The sequence below is a fragment of the Phyllopteryx taeniolatus genome, chromosome 17, assembly GCF_024500385.1.
Source record: "Phyllopteryx taeniolatus isolate TA_2022b chromosome 17, UOR_Ptae_1.2, whole genome shotgun sequence".
In the NCBI taxonomy this organism is placed as follows: Eukaryota; Metazoa; Chordata; class Actinopteri; order Syngnathiformes; family Syngnathidae; genus Phyllopteryx; species Phyllopteryx taeniolatus.
Window position 1 is genome coordinate 7,939,422 of NC_084518.1, and position 16,204 is coordinate 7,955,625.

Below are 16,204 nucleotides of genomic sequence, written 5' to 3' on the forward strand. Positions count from 1 at the left end.
CCTTCGAGCCGGATGTCAACACACCCGAGGATTCCAGTTGTGGAGCCGACTTCCAGTTAAGAGACCGTGGCCACGGCAAGTAAGACCCTTTACGGGACTGGTCTTCGTTCTCCTCAACTGGGATCTGAAGGTTGACGACAATCCACAGGATTGAAGACGACTGGTGAGTTTAAATTTTAAATTTTTTTTAGGGAAAAGGACGCCGGAGTCCACAAATTCCGCGAGGACGACGGAGTCCTGTACGTACTTAAATTCCGTGTTTAATAAACCTTGTGTAATACTAGTCACTGGCAAGTAATGAGGGACGGCGGAGTCCGATATATTCCGCGAGGACGGCGGAGTCCTGTACGTACTTAAATGAATAAAGAAACTAGGAAAGTTTCCTGGCGTCGTAGTTAAATTCCGTATAGGACGGCGGAGTCCTCTAATGAGCTGTTGACAGACGTAGTTAAATTCCGTATAGGACGGCGGAGTCCTCTGACGAGCCAGTGTGAATGAAAACTGTTTGAATGAGAGTGTAAATGGGAAATGGGAAACCACTAGGTTTTTCATTCCATACCAAAACAGTGGGAAAGTAAACGGTGGACTTTTGTGGATGCAAAGGCAAGAATTCTCCACTCGAAAGAGTTGAAGTGAGAATTACCACAGAAAGTAAATTTGAATCACCGTCCTACTGAAAAAAAAAAAAAAAAAAAAAAAAAAGACAGTGTTCTAGACTACCCTAGGTAGTATTACACTGAACCAAATTATTTCAAATGGGGAAAGGAAGTAGTAAAATAAAAAACAGGAATACACTGCAGTGTAAAGGTTGGAGGTTCATTAAATTAAATTTAAAAGAAAAAAAAAACAGGATCCTGATAAAATTTAATATTTAGAGACAGGGATAACCGAACACGGCTTTAATGGTTGGTTAAATACACAAAAAATAGCCGCGTTGCAGGAATCAAATTATATAAAAAATAAAAGACAAACCACCGTTAAACACCGGTTGTCTGCAGCCTTGCAGCTTATCACAAAAATAGAAGATAAAAAAGAATGTGATGAGCTGCAGTAATACAGAGAGCAGCATTCACATTTGAGAAAAAAAAAATATATATATACATTTACTAGATTACCGCAAGGTTACTGTGAAAGTCCAACTATTTATTCACAAGTTATGACAACACGCATGTCTTCTGGCATCTACAGATGGAGAGACATGCAAAGATTCATTGACCTTACTGCATCATCTAACAGAAGAGGGACATAAAGTTAACAAAAATAAATTGCAATGATGTAAAAGACAAGTTAAATATCTAGGCCATAATTTAAGTATAGGAGGAAAGACTAATTAGAAGACAGGAGAGCTATAGTCTTAAAAAATCCTAAACCACAGAGGAAGAAACATATAATAATCATTTTTAGGTCTGACAAATTATTGTAGAGCATGGATTCCAAACTATGCAGAAATTGTTGCACCATTGTCAAAATTAATGTATGAAAACAACCTTATAATTACATCACCTGTTTAATGGAGTACAGAGGCAGAAAAGGCCTTCTGTGACATTAAACAACATTTTGTGTCCAGTGCTGCGCTAGGCCTTCCAAATTTAATGATAAAACATTCATTCAAATGGTAGATTGTAAAAGCTATTGCATGACCTCGGTACTTACACAACAATACGGTGATAAGCTAAGACCAATAGCTTATTTTTCAACTAGAGAGCAGTTCACCCTTAAGGTCCCACATACAATGTCTGCTCTCCTATTGCAAACCAATATGGCGTTTTTATCACCTGCAAGACATTTATCTTGCATTGCCATCTTGCTATCACAACCACATTTGACTGTTGAGCGATTCACAACCTTAAATCCAGCCACACTAATACCCTTACTTGATGAAGGCACGCAGCATGATTATAGGGAATTGGCTGAACAAGCTGCTGAATTAGTAGCATTAACCGAGGCATGCAAACTCATGATAAATAAAGATGGTACAATCTATACTGATAGCCAATATGAGTATTCCACAACAAGGACGCAATTATTGGGAAAAACAAAGTGCAAAACTACAAAATGAAATTGACATTAGCACAGGAAAAAAAAAAAAAAAAAAAAAAAAACCTATTCAAATGGGCTGCTATATTGAGACATGCTGTGTCACATGTCTCAACCGGAGGGATGGTGGCACAGATAGATTGACACTTTACAGCCCTAAAAAATAGCAGAAAGAAACACGTGGGTTCATTTAACACACTGTAAAAGCGTCATTTCAGCTGAGTACTCAAATAGGGAAGGTGAGCAAAAGTCTGATAACGGAGCGGGAGCAGATGTGTAGATTCTGAAAACGCTTGCTGGTAAGTGAAGAAAAAAGACACCAACCCTTTTAGTGAGAACTCAGCAGAAAGGCACACCCACGTTGGTTATGAGATTCGATAAGTTGTTACATAGCAACTTTGGCTACTATGGTGTTGGTTTTGTTTTTGTGGTACATGGGACGTCCCACCCTCAATGATAAAACCCATTTTTTTGATAGAAAATCACCTACCAACTGGACCAATATGACAAACCCAATAATAAACAAATTTGAATCATTAACTCGTGTCAAAAGGAGTACAGTTGATTATCAGAACTGTGGGCATGGCCTCCAAACGCGGCAAAACGGTTTAATATTTTGTGCCCCCCAAAATCAAGCTGCTTTAATCATAATTCCATATGCGGCTCTCACCAATGATGCTCAAGAGAATGGGCAGAATTGGGGATTTAGATATGACTGGTATGCAACTATAGGTTTTGAATGGGAACACCTTATTGGTGAAACAGGTTATGATTGGTCCAGTTGGTCAAAAAAAAACAGCAAAAGAACATAGAAAGAAGTTTAACCTAAGCAAAACGGCCCATAGTTTAATATTGAAATACAAATCAAGTCACCCAATGTGTTTGATAGTGAGCTTGTGGGCCTATTCTGGTGGAAAAGATCCCCACTTCCAAGTAGTATTGTGTTATAGGAACCGTGTTAAACCAAAAATGCCATTGAAAACTTCAAAGAAAGGTGGACAAATTTTAATGGTTAACAACATAACTACTGATGTTCCTTGTTGTCACAGGAGTTTCAGGACAAAATAACAATTGGTTACTATTGATGGAACAAGCAGCAAATGTAGCGAGAAAAGATTGTGTTGTTTGCATGGGTCCCAGGCCTTTGTTGCGCATAGTTCCGGCATAATTATCACAAGATTGTATTATTCCATTTGCAAACTGATTGAGGAGCATCTGCAACATTTGCACAACCATTGTCCCAGATTATCGCACTACTCGTCACTTTAAACCGCACACACTCCTTGAAGTCTCAGCGCCCTTTGCACAACGGTCATTGCACCGGACTATTGCGATATTAGTCATTCAAACTGCTGCTAGAGGACTGCATCTTTTTGCACAATTGTTTTTTGTCAATGTCTTTATGTCTCCAAAGAGTTCTGTAAATTGACTGTCTGTTGTACTAGAGCGGCTCCAACTACCGGAGACAGATTCCTTGTGTGTTTTGGACATACTTGACAAAAAAGAGATTTATCCTGGCAGAGGCAAAATTATCCAACATAAAACATACATGGTGTTCCTCGTGGGGTTCCTAATCAATACAAATTAGCTGACCAAGTTGCAGGAGGATTTGAATACTTCATATGCTGTTGGTGTACGATTTAATAAAAATGTTGATGGGATAAACTATATCCACTTCAATGTACAGAGATTAGGAAATTGGACTCAGAGTGGGTTGGAAGCTGTGCACGAGCAGCTCAAGGACGTTCCAAAGACCGCATAGCTGTCGACATGCTCCTCGCAAGAGAGGGAGGTGTTTGCGGTATGTTTGGAGAACAAACAATACTGCTTCAGATGGCAGCTTGACCAGAGCCATCGATGGTCTACGGACCCTCAATCAACACTCCTTGTGGAATAGCTGAATGGACGTTTTTGGTAAATATAAAACCCTAATTTCACCAATATTGATATCAATTGCTGTTTTTGCAGCCATTCTGACATTGTGTGGATGTTGTTGTATCCCATGCATTCGGGCATTAATCAGTAAATTAATCACCACAGGCATAACCCACATGGAACCGTATGGAGCAGATTTATCCTTTATTGGAGGTTGATAATAATGACGATGATGATGATGATGATGATGTTGTTTTACCTGATTTGTTTCCTGATCCAGGTGATTACGATGTTTAAACTACAACATTCATGTATGACAAGTTTACTCTGAGTGTAAATGTATTTGTTTCATAAAAATGATTCTACAATTAAAAATCGAAATGAAGTGACTGTAAGATGATATGAGAATTTGTGCAAATACATGATAAACAGGAGGGAAATGTTAAATATATTCTAGAAGTTATCATTTATTTGCTTAGCTTGCATTACTATTATGGACGATTTTAGATGTCTCGCCTTCGAAAAGATGACACAGCATCATCCGATGGAAGGGCGCCTGGACCAAGGACGTGATCGGATGTGGTCGGGGACGTGACAGGTGTTGGTCCAATGTTTTGTGTTGTGTCTTATTGTTTAGAACATTATGTCTGGGAAAAACCCTCCTATTTTCAAATAAATGCAGGAGCGACGGGAGGGATTGTTTAGAGCGTGTTGAGAGGCTGTGATCTGAACAATCTCCCATACGCCCTCCTCATGAGAAAAAGAAACCAGTGTCTTCATTCCTTTTGTGTCTATTTTTTATAATGTTGGGTAAGATAAATCCAACAGTGAGGAAGTGTCGTCTTCCATCGGTGATGCCTGTGTAAAATTCAGGGTGCTGAGCCCTGAAAAATGAATACGCATTCAGAACAGCGACATCAATCATGTACCAAAGCACCATGGGCCACTTCTGCGTCTGGTGTTTGCAGGTGTAGTCCATCTGGTCCACAGTATCTGCTCCTCCTTTGGTCTGGTTGAAGAGGAGGATTGCTTCTGTTTTTTTCTTTGAGCTGTTTTCATCCACCATCTTGGCATGTTGCAGTGTGCTAAGCAGGGGAACAGCCTTTCAATTTTTTCTCACATAGCTGATCGTGGTCATGCTGCCACTGAACCCAAATTCAATGCTGTGGACCTCTCTGGATCTCGAAGCCTTCATGACTGGAGCTACTGTTAGCTAACACAATACTGTGTTACAATACTGCTAGCTAACAACAATTTAGGCTAATCTGATCACACATTTGATCACACATTATAATCGGTCAATGAAACATAAGTTCATAAATGTAGATAATACTTACATGTATGTTGCTGTATAAAAATGACCTCCTGGGTGCTGAGACTGCTCACAACCGATGTGTGAGTGGGACAGTATTGACAGTCAAAGTTGCATCAGATGTGAGAGATGACATCAGATGTGTAAGTGGAACAGTCAGAGTTGCTAAGAGTTAAAGGCTTCCATAGAAGAGTGGGGTAGTGATACAAAAACGGCAATTTCTTAAATTTAATGAAAAAATGAATAACAATGCAAATATCCCAAACATGTTTTATGAGGAATACCTGGAATATGAATATATTACAACTTTTCATTTTAAAGATTTTGAAGAATAACATTTTTGTCCCCACTTGTGCATCTAAGGGTTATTAAGGGAGATACAAATTAAGAAAATACTTCTGGGTAGCCGTGCGTAGCAAATGCATTCGACACAGTAGCAGGCTGTGACAGCAAAAGGTGGAGGTGAATAATGAGTCCAACCCCTCCCTAGAGAACTGGTACCAGAGGCCAAGCTGTGTGTTGAGGCGAGCATGACTATATCTAGTCAGAATTTGTCAACCTCGCACACCAGCTCAGGCCAGAGAGGTGACATTCGACATTCCAAACAATTCTCAATTCCAATTATTTTAGGGGCTGGGTCATAAAAAGCATCACGGACACCAGCACTCGCCAGCCGGGCTTTCTGCTCACTCACCTTACTGTTATTGTCATCTGATTAGTGGAAAGCGTCTTTGAGTGTCTTGAGAAGCGTTATGTAAGTTTAATGTAGTATTATTATTATTATGAAATAAAAAGCTTTAATAATCACATTAGAGACAGAGGGAATGATATGTATGTGTACGTATATCCATCCATCCATCCATTATCTGAGCCGCTTATCTTCACAAGGGTCGCGGGAGCGCTGGAGCCTAGTGTACGCATATACATTTATTATTAATTTACATTTATTTTAAATATGTGCGCTTGACTGACTCAAACATTAGCCGGTAGGTTGAAGCTGCTAGTGAAAGCTATCCCCGCGAGGACGTCAGGACTTGCGGTTAAAATCACTCGTGTATGTTCACTGCGTAGTATGTCGTTCCTTGCCCAAACGAATCACTCATCGTACGAGTACATCGCTCCTTAGCGGATCACAAACGAAGAAGTTCAACGAACGAATCACTCGTGTCTCACGGATCGCGAACGATAAGTTCAACGAACGAATCACTCTTCAGTTCCTCAATACACCAGTTCACCGAACGAATCACTCTGTTCACTTCAGTCCCTCCCCTGAACGAATCACTCTTCAGTTCTTCAGTACACCAGTTCACCGAACAAATCACTCTTCAGTTCCTCAGTACACCAGTTCACTGAACGCATCACTCAGTTTACATAAGTTCAGTTCATTCAATAAAAAGATTTGTTCTTCTGAACGAAACATTTGCGAACATAACAACACTATGTCACAGTAAAACTGTTCTGGCATACAAGGGATATGGATTCTTCATTGTGCTTGACCTAACAACATAGATCTAACTGAAGTAACCAGATTTATGTCATGTGGAGTGTGCTATATATAAACTAAACATGGCACCTGAAATTGACCACCTCATGCATCAGTGATGCAACAGCTGTTCAATATGATGTCAGCTCACCATCTTGAACAACAAAAGATGTGTAGTGAAAAGAAACAGCAACTGTTGTTGTGGTGTTGTGTTACAGCAACTGTGCTCTCCACCTGAACATAACTGCCTTTCTCAATTCGATGCTGTTACAGTTAATCAGTTATCATACGTTTTTAGCCCTATTGTTTCACATGTAATTTTAAGTGGCCCGCAAAACTTGAAATTCAAGTATCTGTCATGAGCTATCCTTGTAGTTCCTGTTTTGGAGCTTGGGTGGCGCTTTGCGCCCCTCTCGTTCTCTCTCTCTCTCTCTCTCTCCCTTCGCTGTAATCAGCACCGCCTTGGCCGCGCACCTGTTTTCAATCAGCCATCATCATCTCTGCCTGTATAAAAGCCTGCCAGATCCTGGAAACCCTCACCAGAGTATTAACGTTCAACCGTGGTACACCGGGCTAGTACATTCACGTAAAGCTACGCCTTATTCACATTATTCTGATGACAATGTTCTTCCTCGTCGTCAGTGCTCCTTGCGTGTTGCCCGCCTTGCTGACCTCTTCCAACACGCCGCCAAGCCATCCACCTGCAATTCCCACTTCCTTTTCAATATACTATTCACCACAAACTTCTCAGCCTCCACTTTCTTCTGGGTCCACTTAAAACGTATACCTTTGTATCGTGACAGTATTAGGCCAAATGTTCAATGGATGCACTTATTATGTGTTGCCTTTAAGGCATTTCTCCGAATAATTAAGTTCAGTGGTTTAAGTAAATAGAAACGTATTCAGACATCATCCATGCTGAATGATCAGGCAGGCCATTAGTTTAACTATATAATGGGTGATACAGATGAGTTAGGATATTACTTATTTTTGATTAAATGTGATTTTAAGACACTTGATGCACTTGTTATAGGCATTTTTAAAAGGGGGAAATTTATCACTTTATGGGCCGTTATTGCGTTATGGACTTCTCTTGTAGATGGCCATAACGTAATAACGGCCCATAACATAATAACGGCCCATAATGTAATAAATTTGACCATTGTGTAATTTAATATTATGTAATGGGCTCAGTTATTACGTTATGGCCATTTGTGTGTTTATTTTACCAGGCCATTACCATAACAATGATCCCATAGCATAGTAAGTTATGTTATTTACAGAAAATTATTCTGTTATAGGTTAGTCGAGAGACGTAGTATCTCCAGCGTGTCCTGGGTCATCCCCGGGGTCTCATCCCTGTGGGACGTTCCCGGAACACCTCTCCAGGGAGGTGTCCGTGAGGCATCCGAATCAGATGCCCCAGCCACCTCATCTGGCTCCTCTCAATGTGGAGGAGCAGCGGCTCTACTCTGAGATCCTGGGCCCCGATGACACCATTAATATTTGTCATCATAGGAGTATTTTTGCCGTGCTTTGTCTGGTCCCTCACCTCAGACCTGTTTGCCATGGGTGACCCTACCAGGGGCGTGAAGCCCCAGACAACTTAGCTCATAGGATGATTGGGACACACAAACCCCTCCACCACGATAAGGTGACGGCTTCCAGACGGCTTTTCTGCAGTAATCCCGGCCTGAGTCATAAAGGGAAGAGGCATCAGTTGAGAGTGATGCCTCATCACTTGAGAGTGAGGCCTCAAGTCCCTCAAATACCATGAGGATCACCAAGTGTCTAATGACAATAAAGTATCCTCACAAATAAACCAAACACTGCAACTGGAATGTACGAAATTAATGAGAACACCTGGCTTGAAATTGGAATGTGTGACGGTGATGGGACGGTATTAATGTAAAGATGTATTAACTTCAGAAACATTTGACTGACATGACATTATACAATACAGTATTATTAGTATATCCATCCATCCATCCATTTTCTGAGCCGCTTCTCCTCACTAGGATCGCGGGCGTGCTGGAGCCTATCCCAGCTATCATCCGGCAGGATGATAGCTACACCCTGAACTGGTTGCCAGCCAATCGCAGGGCACATATAAATAAACAACCATTCGCACTCACAGTCACACCTACGGGCAATTTAGAGTTGTCAATTAACCTACCATGCATGTTTTTGGGATGTGGGAGGAAACCGGAGTGCCCGGAGAAAACCCACGCAAGCACAGAAAACCCACGCAAGCACGGGAAGAACATGCAAACTCCACACAGGCGGGGCCGGGGATTGAACCCCGGTCCTCAGAACTGTGAGGCAGACGCTCTAACCAGTCTAATTGCTAATATTGGATAGCAATGGGCTACATGATTATTGTACATACTGTACTTAACTCTGGCACTGCATATGTGTGGAGGTATAGAGATGGCAGCTTCAGTTTCAATGTGCAATGGACAGGGGTGCACATAAGTGGTGCGCAAGTGCGCATGCACACTGAAAATGTTCGATTGCATCAGAGTGCATTTGCGTCCCGCTAAGCCTTTTCTTGTTTTTCTTTTTTAGGGGCAGGGACAGCGCGACACAGGGGGTAGGGGGTGCTATATCCCCGTCAGAAATCCTTGTAGCCACATTTAATCCCCTGCAGTATTTTATTTTCTACTAATAAATAATATTTGTGTATTTGTTTGAATTAAAAAAGTCATGTTTTGTCAAATTGTTTTCTGGCAGAATAAGTAAGGAAGCAATCTTTTCCTTATGGGTTTTTTAATACAAAAATCTATTTACATGATATCAGAATCAGAATCAAAATCATCTTTATTTTCCCAAGTATGTCCAAAAGCCGCTCTAGTACGACAACTGACAGTCTATAGACAGAGAATACTTTTGAGACGTAAAGACATTGACAAAAACAATAATTTAGCAATAAAAGGTTGCTAGTAATCTGGTAATGCCGGTACAATTTTATTTTTTATTTTTTTTGACAATTGTGGAAAAGATGCAGATTAGATCTAGCAATTAAAGCAGTTTGAATGACTAATATAGCAATAATCCGGTGCAATGACCATTGTGTAAAGGGCGCCGAGACTTCAAGGAATGTATGCAGGAAGCCGCAGGAAGTACATCCTCTGCTGGGCCTTTTTGAGGACGGAGTTGATGTTGATTGCCCACTTCAGGTCCTGATAGACTGTAATTCCCAGGAACATGAAGGTCTCGACGGATGACACAGGGCAGTTGGACAGGCAGGATGCCGCCTGAAGTCCACGATCATCTCTACAGTCTTGAGCGTGTTCAGCTCCATGTTGTGTCGGCCGCACCACAGCTCCAGCCAGTCCACTTCCTGTCGATATGCAGACTCGTCACTGTCTTTGATGAGGCCGATGACTGTGGTGTCATCTGCAAACTTCATGAGTTTGACAGCCGGGTGCGTTGAGGTGCAGTCGTTTGTGTAGAGAGAGAGAAGAGCAGCGGAGAGAGGACACAACCTTGGGGCGCCCCAGTGCTGATGCTGCGTGTGGATGAGGTGGCCTCCCCCAGCCTCACCTGCTGTGTCCTGCACATTAGAAAGCTGTAAATCCACTGGCAGATGGCAGGCGAGACGCTGAGCTGGAGAAGCTTGGAGGAAAGGAGTTCAAGGATAATGGTGTTGAACGCAGAGCTGAAGTCCACGAACAGGATCCTCGTGTAGGCCCCCGCGCTGTTGAGGTGTTCTAGGATGAAGTGCAGTTCCATGTTGACTGCATCATCCACAGACCTGTTTGCTCGGTAGGCAAACTGTAGGGGGTCCAGCAGGGGACCTGTGACACTCTTGAGGTGGTCCAGCATGAGGCGTTCAAAGGACTTCATGACCACAGATGTCAAGGCGAAAGACCTATAGTCATTCAGACCTGAGATTGCAGGTTTCTTGGGGACTGGGATGATGGTGGAGCATTTGAAACAGGATGGTACTTCGCACAGTTCCAGAGATCTATTGAAGATCTGTTTGAAGACTGGAGCGAGCTGGTCCGCGCAGACTTCAAGGCAGGATGGGGACACAAGGTCTGGGCCTGCCGCTTTGTTAATCTTTTGATGTTTAAGGATGCGTCTCACATCTTGTTCGTGGATGGTCAACGCAGAAGTCAGAGGTGTGATTGTGGTCGGTGGTGCAGCCGTGTGGAGTGTGAAAGTGTCCTTTTCAAATCTGCAGTCGAAGTTATTTAAGTCGTCGGCTAGTCTACGACTGTTCTCATCTTGGGGATATTGGTTGTAATTGGTTAGCAATTGTAATGCATGCCAGACTGATTTAGAGTCATTAGCACTAAACTGTTTTTCCAACTTTGCTGCATAGTTTCTCTTTGCAATGTTAATTTCTTTAGTCAGCTAGTTTCTATTATACAGGGCCCTGTCACCCCTTCAATATGCATTATCTTTAGCCAGGCAAAGTTGCTTAAGTTTGGCAGTGAACCAGGGCTTGTTGTTATTCAATGTGCGTAATGACTTTGTTGGTACACACACATCTTCACAGAAACTGATATAGGATGTGACAGTGTCCGTATAGTCATCCAGGCTGCCAGCTGAATTTTCACTCCAGTCTGTGCAGTCTAAACAGCTTTGAAGTTCTATCTTTGCTTCATTGGTTCACTTTTTCACTGTTTTCACTGCAGGCTTCGCATATTTAAGGTCTTGCCTGTATGTTGGTATTAAGTGAATTAAGCAGTGATCAGACCAGCCCAGGGCTGCACAAGGTATGGCACTGTATGCGTTATTTAGCGTAGTATAGCAGTGGTCTAAAATGTTATTTTCCCTGGTAGGACAGTTGATGTGCTGCTTGTATTTAGGGAGTTTGAGGTTGAGTTTAGCTTTGTTAAAGTCCCAGAGAATAATGAGGGGTGAGTCCGGGTGTTTTTTTTTTTCGTTTACTTGTTCAGCGAGCCTTAGCAGTGCGGCATTCATGTTAGCTTGAGGTGGAACGTAGACACCGGCGAGAATGAATCAGGCGAATTCACGAGGCGAATAGAATGGCTTACAGTTCGAAACAGCGACTCTAATTGCGGGCTACAGTGTGTGCTGAGCTCTGTGACGTCCGTACAGCATTTTTCATTGATATAGAAGCATATCCCGCCGCCTGTTGTTTTCCCCAATAACTCCATGACGGGCGGCACGGTGGCCGACTGGTTAGAGTGTCAGCCTCACAGTTCTGAGGTGCGGGGTTCAATCCCCGTCCCTGCCTGTGTGGAGTTTGCATGTTCTCCCCGTGCCTGCGTGGGGTTTCTCCGGGCACTCCGGTTTCCTCCCACATCCCAAAAACATGCATTAATTGGAGACTCTAAATTGCCCGTAGGCATGACTGTGAGTGCGAATGGTTGTTAGTTTCTATGTGCCCTGCGATTGGCTGGCAACCAGTTCAGGGTGTACCCCGCCTCCTGCCCGATGACAGCTGGGATAGGCTCCAGCACGCCCGCGACCCGAGTGAGGAGAAGCGGCTCAGAAAATGGATGGATGGATGGAACTCCATGACGCGGTCTGCCCGGTGAAGATGGAATACAGGAAGCCAAGATGGCGCCTACCAGTGTGGTCGCCTCGGTAACGCGCTCTCTAGTATTGTCTTTGTTTTTGTGTTTTTCGTCCGTATTTGGAGACCTTACACGACTCACTTACACAAGGGGAGATCTGCTAACCATCAAGGAGGCTACTCCGGACTTTCTGTCACCAACTTTCGAATATCCGCTCAGTTTTTTCCCCCGAGTTACTGACCGGAGCGGCGTCCGCGGTTTTCGGCGCATGGAGACGGAAGCGGCGCCACAGAGGGAAGCGAGCCGGCATTCAGGTGAAACTCCGCAAGAGAGGACACAGATTGGCGTTCCCGTCGATCCACCTCGCGAATGTACGCTCCCTACCCAACAAAATGGACGAGCTTCATCTTCTGTTAAAGACCAGTAAAGACTTTGGACGTTCCGCGGCCATGTGCTTCACGGAGACCTGGCTTTGCGACGCTGTACCCGATGGCGCCGTAATGCTTCCCGGCTTCCACATTCATCGAGCGGACCGCGACATGGAATCATCGGGGAAAACAAAGGGCGGCGGGATATCCCTCTATATCAACGAAAAATGGTGTACGGACGTCACGGTGCTCAGCACACACTGCAGCCCGCATTTGGAGTCGCTATTCTTAAACTGTAAACCATTCTACTCGCCACGTGAGTTCGCATCATTCATACTGGCTGGAGTCTATATAACGCCTCAAGCTAACACAAACGCCGCATTGCTAACGCTCCCCGAACAAGTCAACGAAATTGAAAAAATACACCCAGACTCATCCCTCATTATTCTCGGGGACTTTAACAAAGCTAAACTCAACCACGAACTCCCTAAATACAAGCAGCAAATCGACTGTCCTACCAGGGAAAATAATACTTTAGACCACTGCTACACTACGGTAAAAAACGCATACCGTGCTATACCTCGTGCAGCCCTGGGCTCGTCTGATCACTGCTTAATTCACTTAATTCCGAGGTACAGGCAAGAACTTAAATGTACGAAGCCTACAGTGAAAACAGTCAAAAAGTGGACCAATGAAGCCAAGATGGAACTTCAAAGCTGTTTAGACTGCACAGACTGGAGTGTCTTTGAAAATTCAGGTGGCAGCCTGGATGAATATACGGACACTGTCACATCCTATATCAGTTTCTGTGAAGAGGTTTGTGTACCAACAAAATAATTTCGCACATTCAACAACAATAAGCCGTGGTTCACTGCTAAACTTAAGCAGCTTCGCCAAGCTAAGGAGGACGCATATCAGAGCGGGGACAGGGCCCTGTATAATCGAGCTAGAAACCAGTTGAGTAAAGAAATTAAAATTGCAAAGAGGAACCATGCAGCAAAGTTGGAAAAACAGTTTAGCAAAAACGACTCTAAATCAGTCTGGCATGCATTCCAATCGCTGACTAATTACAAGCGACGATCCCCCCAAGCTGAGAACAATAGCACACTAGCCAACGACTTGAATACCTTCTACTGCAGATTTGAAAAGGACAGTTTCACACCACACACCCACCCAGCCGCACCCACCCAGCCGCACCACAATCACACCTCTGACTTCTGCGTTAACCATCCATGAACAGGATGTGAGACGCATCTTCAAACAACAGAAGATTAACAAAGCGGCAGGCCCGGACCATGTGTCCCCATCCTGCCTCAAAGTCTGCGCGGACCAGCTCGCTCCAGTCTTCACTCAGATCTTCAATAGATCTCTGGAAATGTGCGAAGTTCCATCCTGTTTCAAACGCTCCACCATCATTCCAGTCCCCAAGAAACCTGCAATCTCGGGTCTGAATGACTACAGGCCTGTCGCTTTGACATCTGTGGTCATGAAGTCCTTTGACGTCTCGTGCTGGACCACCTCAAGAGTGTCACAGGTCCCCTGCTGGACCCCCTGCATTTTGCCTACCAAATGAACAGGTCTGCGGATGATGCAGTCAGCATGGGACTGCACTTCATCCTAGAACACCTCGACAGTGCAGGGACCTACGCGAGGATCCTGTTCGTGGACCTCAGCTCAGCGTTCAACACCATCATCCCTGAACTCCTTTCATCCAAGCTTCTCCAGCTCAGCGTCTCACCTGCCATCTGCCAGTGGATATACAGCTTTCTGACGGGCAGGACACAGCAGATCAGGCTGGGGGAGGCCACCTCATCCACACGCAGCATCAGCACCGGGGCGCCCCAAGGTTGTGTCCTCTCTCCGCTGCTCTTCTCTCTCTACACGAACGACTGCACCTCAGCGAACCCGACTGTCAAACTCCTGAAGTTTGCAGATGACACCACTGTCATCGGCCTCATCAAGGACGGTGACGAGTCTGCATATCGACAGGAAGCGGAGCGGCTGGAGCTGTGGTGCAGCCGACACAACCTGGAGCTGAAGACGCTCAAGACTGTAGAGATGATCGTGGACTTCAGGAGGCATCCTTCGCCACAGCTGCCCCTCACGTTGTCCAGCTGCCTTGTGTCAACCGTCGAAACCTTTACGTTCCTGGGAATTACAATCTCTCAGGACCTGAAGTGGGCGACCAACATCAACTCCGTCCTCAAAAAGGCCCAGCAGAGGATGTACTTCCTGCGGCTTCTGAGAAAGCACGGCCTGCCACCGGAGCTGCTGAGACAGTTCTACACAGCGGTCATCGAATCAGTCCTGTGTTCTTCCATCACAGTCTGGTTTGGTGCTGCTATAAAAAAGGACAAACTCCGACTGCAACGGACAATCAAAACTGCTGAAAGGATTGTCGGTACCCCCCTACCCACCATTGAGGACTTGCACGCTGCCAGAACTAAGACAAGGGCGTGCAAAATCCTCTCGGACCCTCCACATCCCGGTCACCAGCTCTTCCAGCTCCTTCCCTCAGGTAGGCGCTACCGATCAATGCAAACTAGAACTAGTAGACATTCCAACAGCTTCTTCCCTCTTGCAATCAACTTCTTAAACAGATAACCTATAATTCCATTACAACAAGCTGGCAATTTTTTGACTTGAGTTCGTTGTCACATTTCTGTGGGGCCAATTATGTATTACTCGTGCACTCACTGTAGTTGTCTCGCCATGCTGCACTATTTGCATATACTGGCCACTCATGCCAGAGTAGCATCTGCTCCATTTGCACACTGATTGAGGAGTATCTGTAACATTTGCACAACCAACATTGTCCCAGATTATCGCACTACTCGTCAGTTTAAACCGCATACAATCCTTGAAGTCTCAGCGCCCTTTGCACAATGGTCATTGCACCGGACTATTGCAATATTAGTCATTCGAACTGCTCTCAGTGCTAGAGGACTCTGCATCTTTTTGCACAATTGTTTTTTGTCAATGTCTTTATGTCTCCAAAGTGTTCTGTAAATTGACTGTCTGTTGTACTAGAGCGGCTCCAACTACCGGAGACAAATTCCTTGTGTGTTTTGGACATACTTGGCAAATAAAGATGATTCTGATTCTGATTCTGATTCTGATTCTGATGACGGCGCCATCGGGGACAGCCTCACAAAGCCAAGTTTCCGTAAAGCACAGGGCGGCGGAACGCCTAAAGTCTATACTTGTCTTTATCAGCAGATGAAGCTTGTCCCTTTTGTTGGGTAGGGAGCGTAGTAGCTCCGGTGAGTAACTTTGAAACATCTTGGAATCATTGGATTCCAAAAGAGAAAGAACAGGGAGAAAGGAGAAGCAGAGGAGAGTGAGAGGTAGATGGCCAGCCCTCTCTCTCTCTCTCTCTCTCTGTCTCTCTCTCTCTCTCTCTCTCTCTCTCTCTCTCTGAAGCCCATATTTCCAAAAAACAGATTATAAGGGCCTTCAGTCAGAGTCAGTAAATTTCCATAATCAGGAAATTCCCAAACAGGCTACCACAGCTGGCTGGGTAGCTGGTGGGAATGTCCTTGGATACAATAACAATAAACAAATACTTTATAAAGGAAAGTCATTAACGTGAATATAAGTACTTTTGTCAACTCATTCACAAGTTTCCATTCTG

General features: G+C 44.1%; 1 protein-coding gene across 11 annotated transcripts in view; it reads right to left on the reverse strand.

Moving 5' to 3' along the window:
* The window catches only part of LOC133466968 (opioid-binding protein/cell adhesion molecule homolog), a 189,243-nt gene that overhangs the window by 48,023 nt on the left and 125,016 nt on the right, over nt 1–16,204 (reverse strand). Inside the window, exon 1 of one of the 11 annotated variants that reach the window (XM_061751266.1) lies at nt 4,842–8,697. The exons of the other annotated variants lie outside the window; for them this stretch is intronic. Within the exon in view, the coding sequence (XP_061607250.1) occupies nt 4,842–4,978 (137 nt within the window). The 5' untranslated portion in view covers nt 4,979–8,697. Of the gene's footprint in view, nt 1–4,841; nt 8,698–16,204 lie in introns of those variants that run through there. 11 annotated transcript variants of the gene reach the window in all.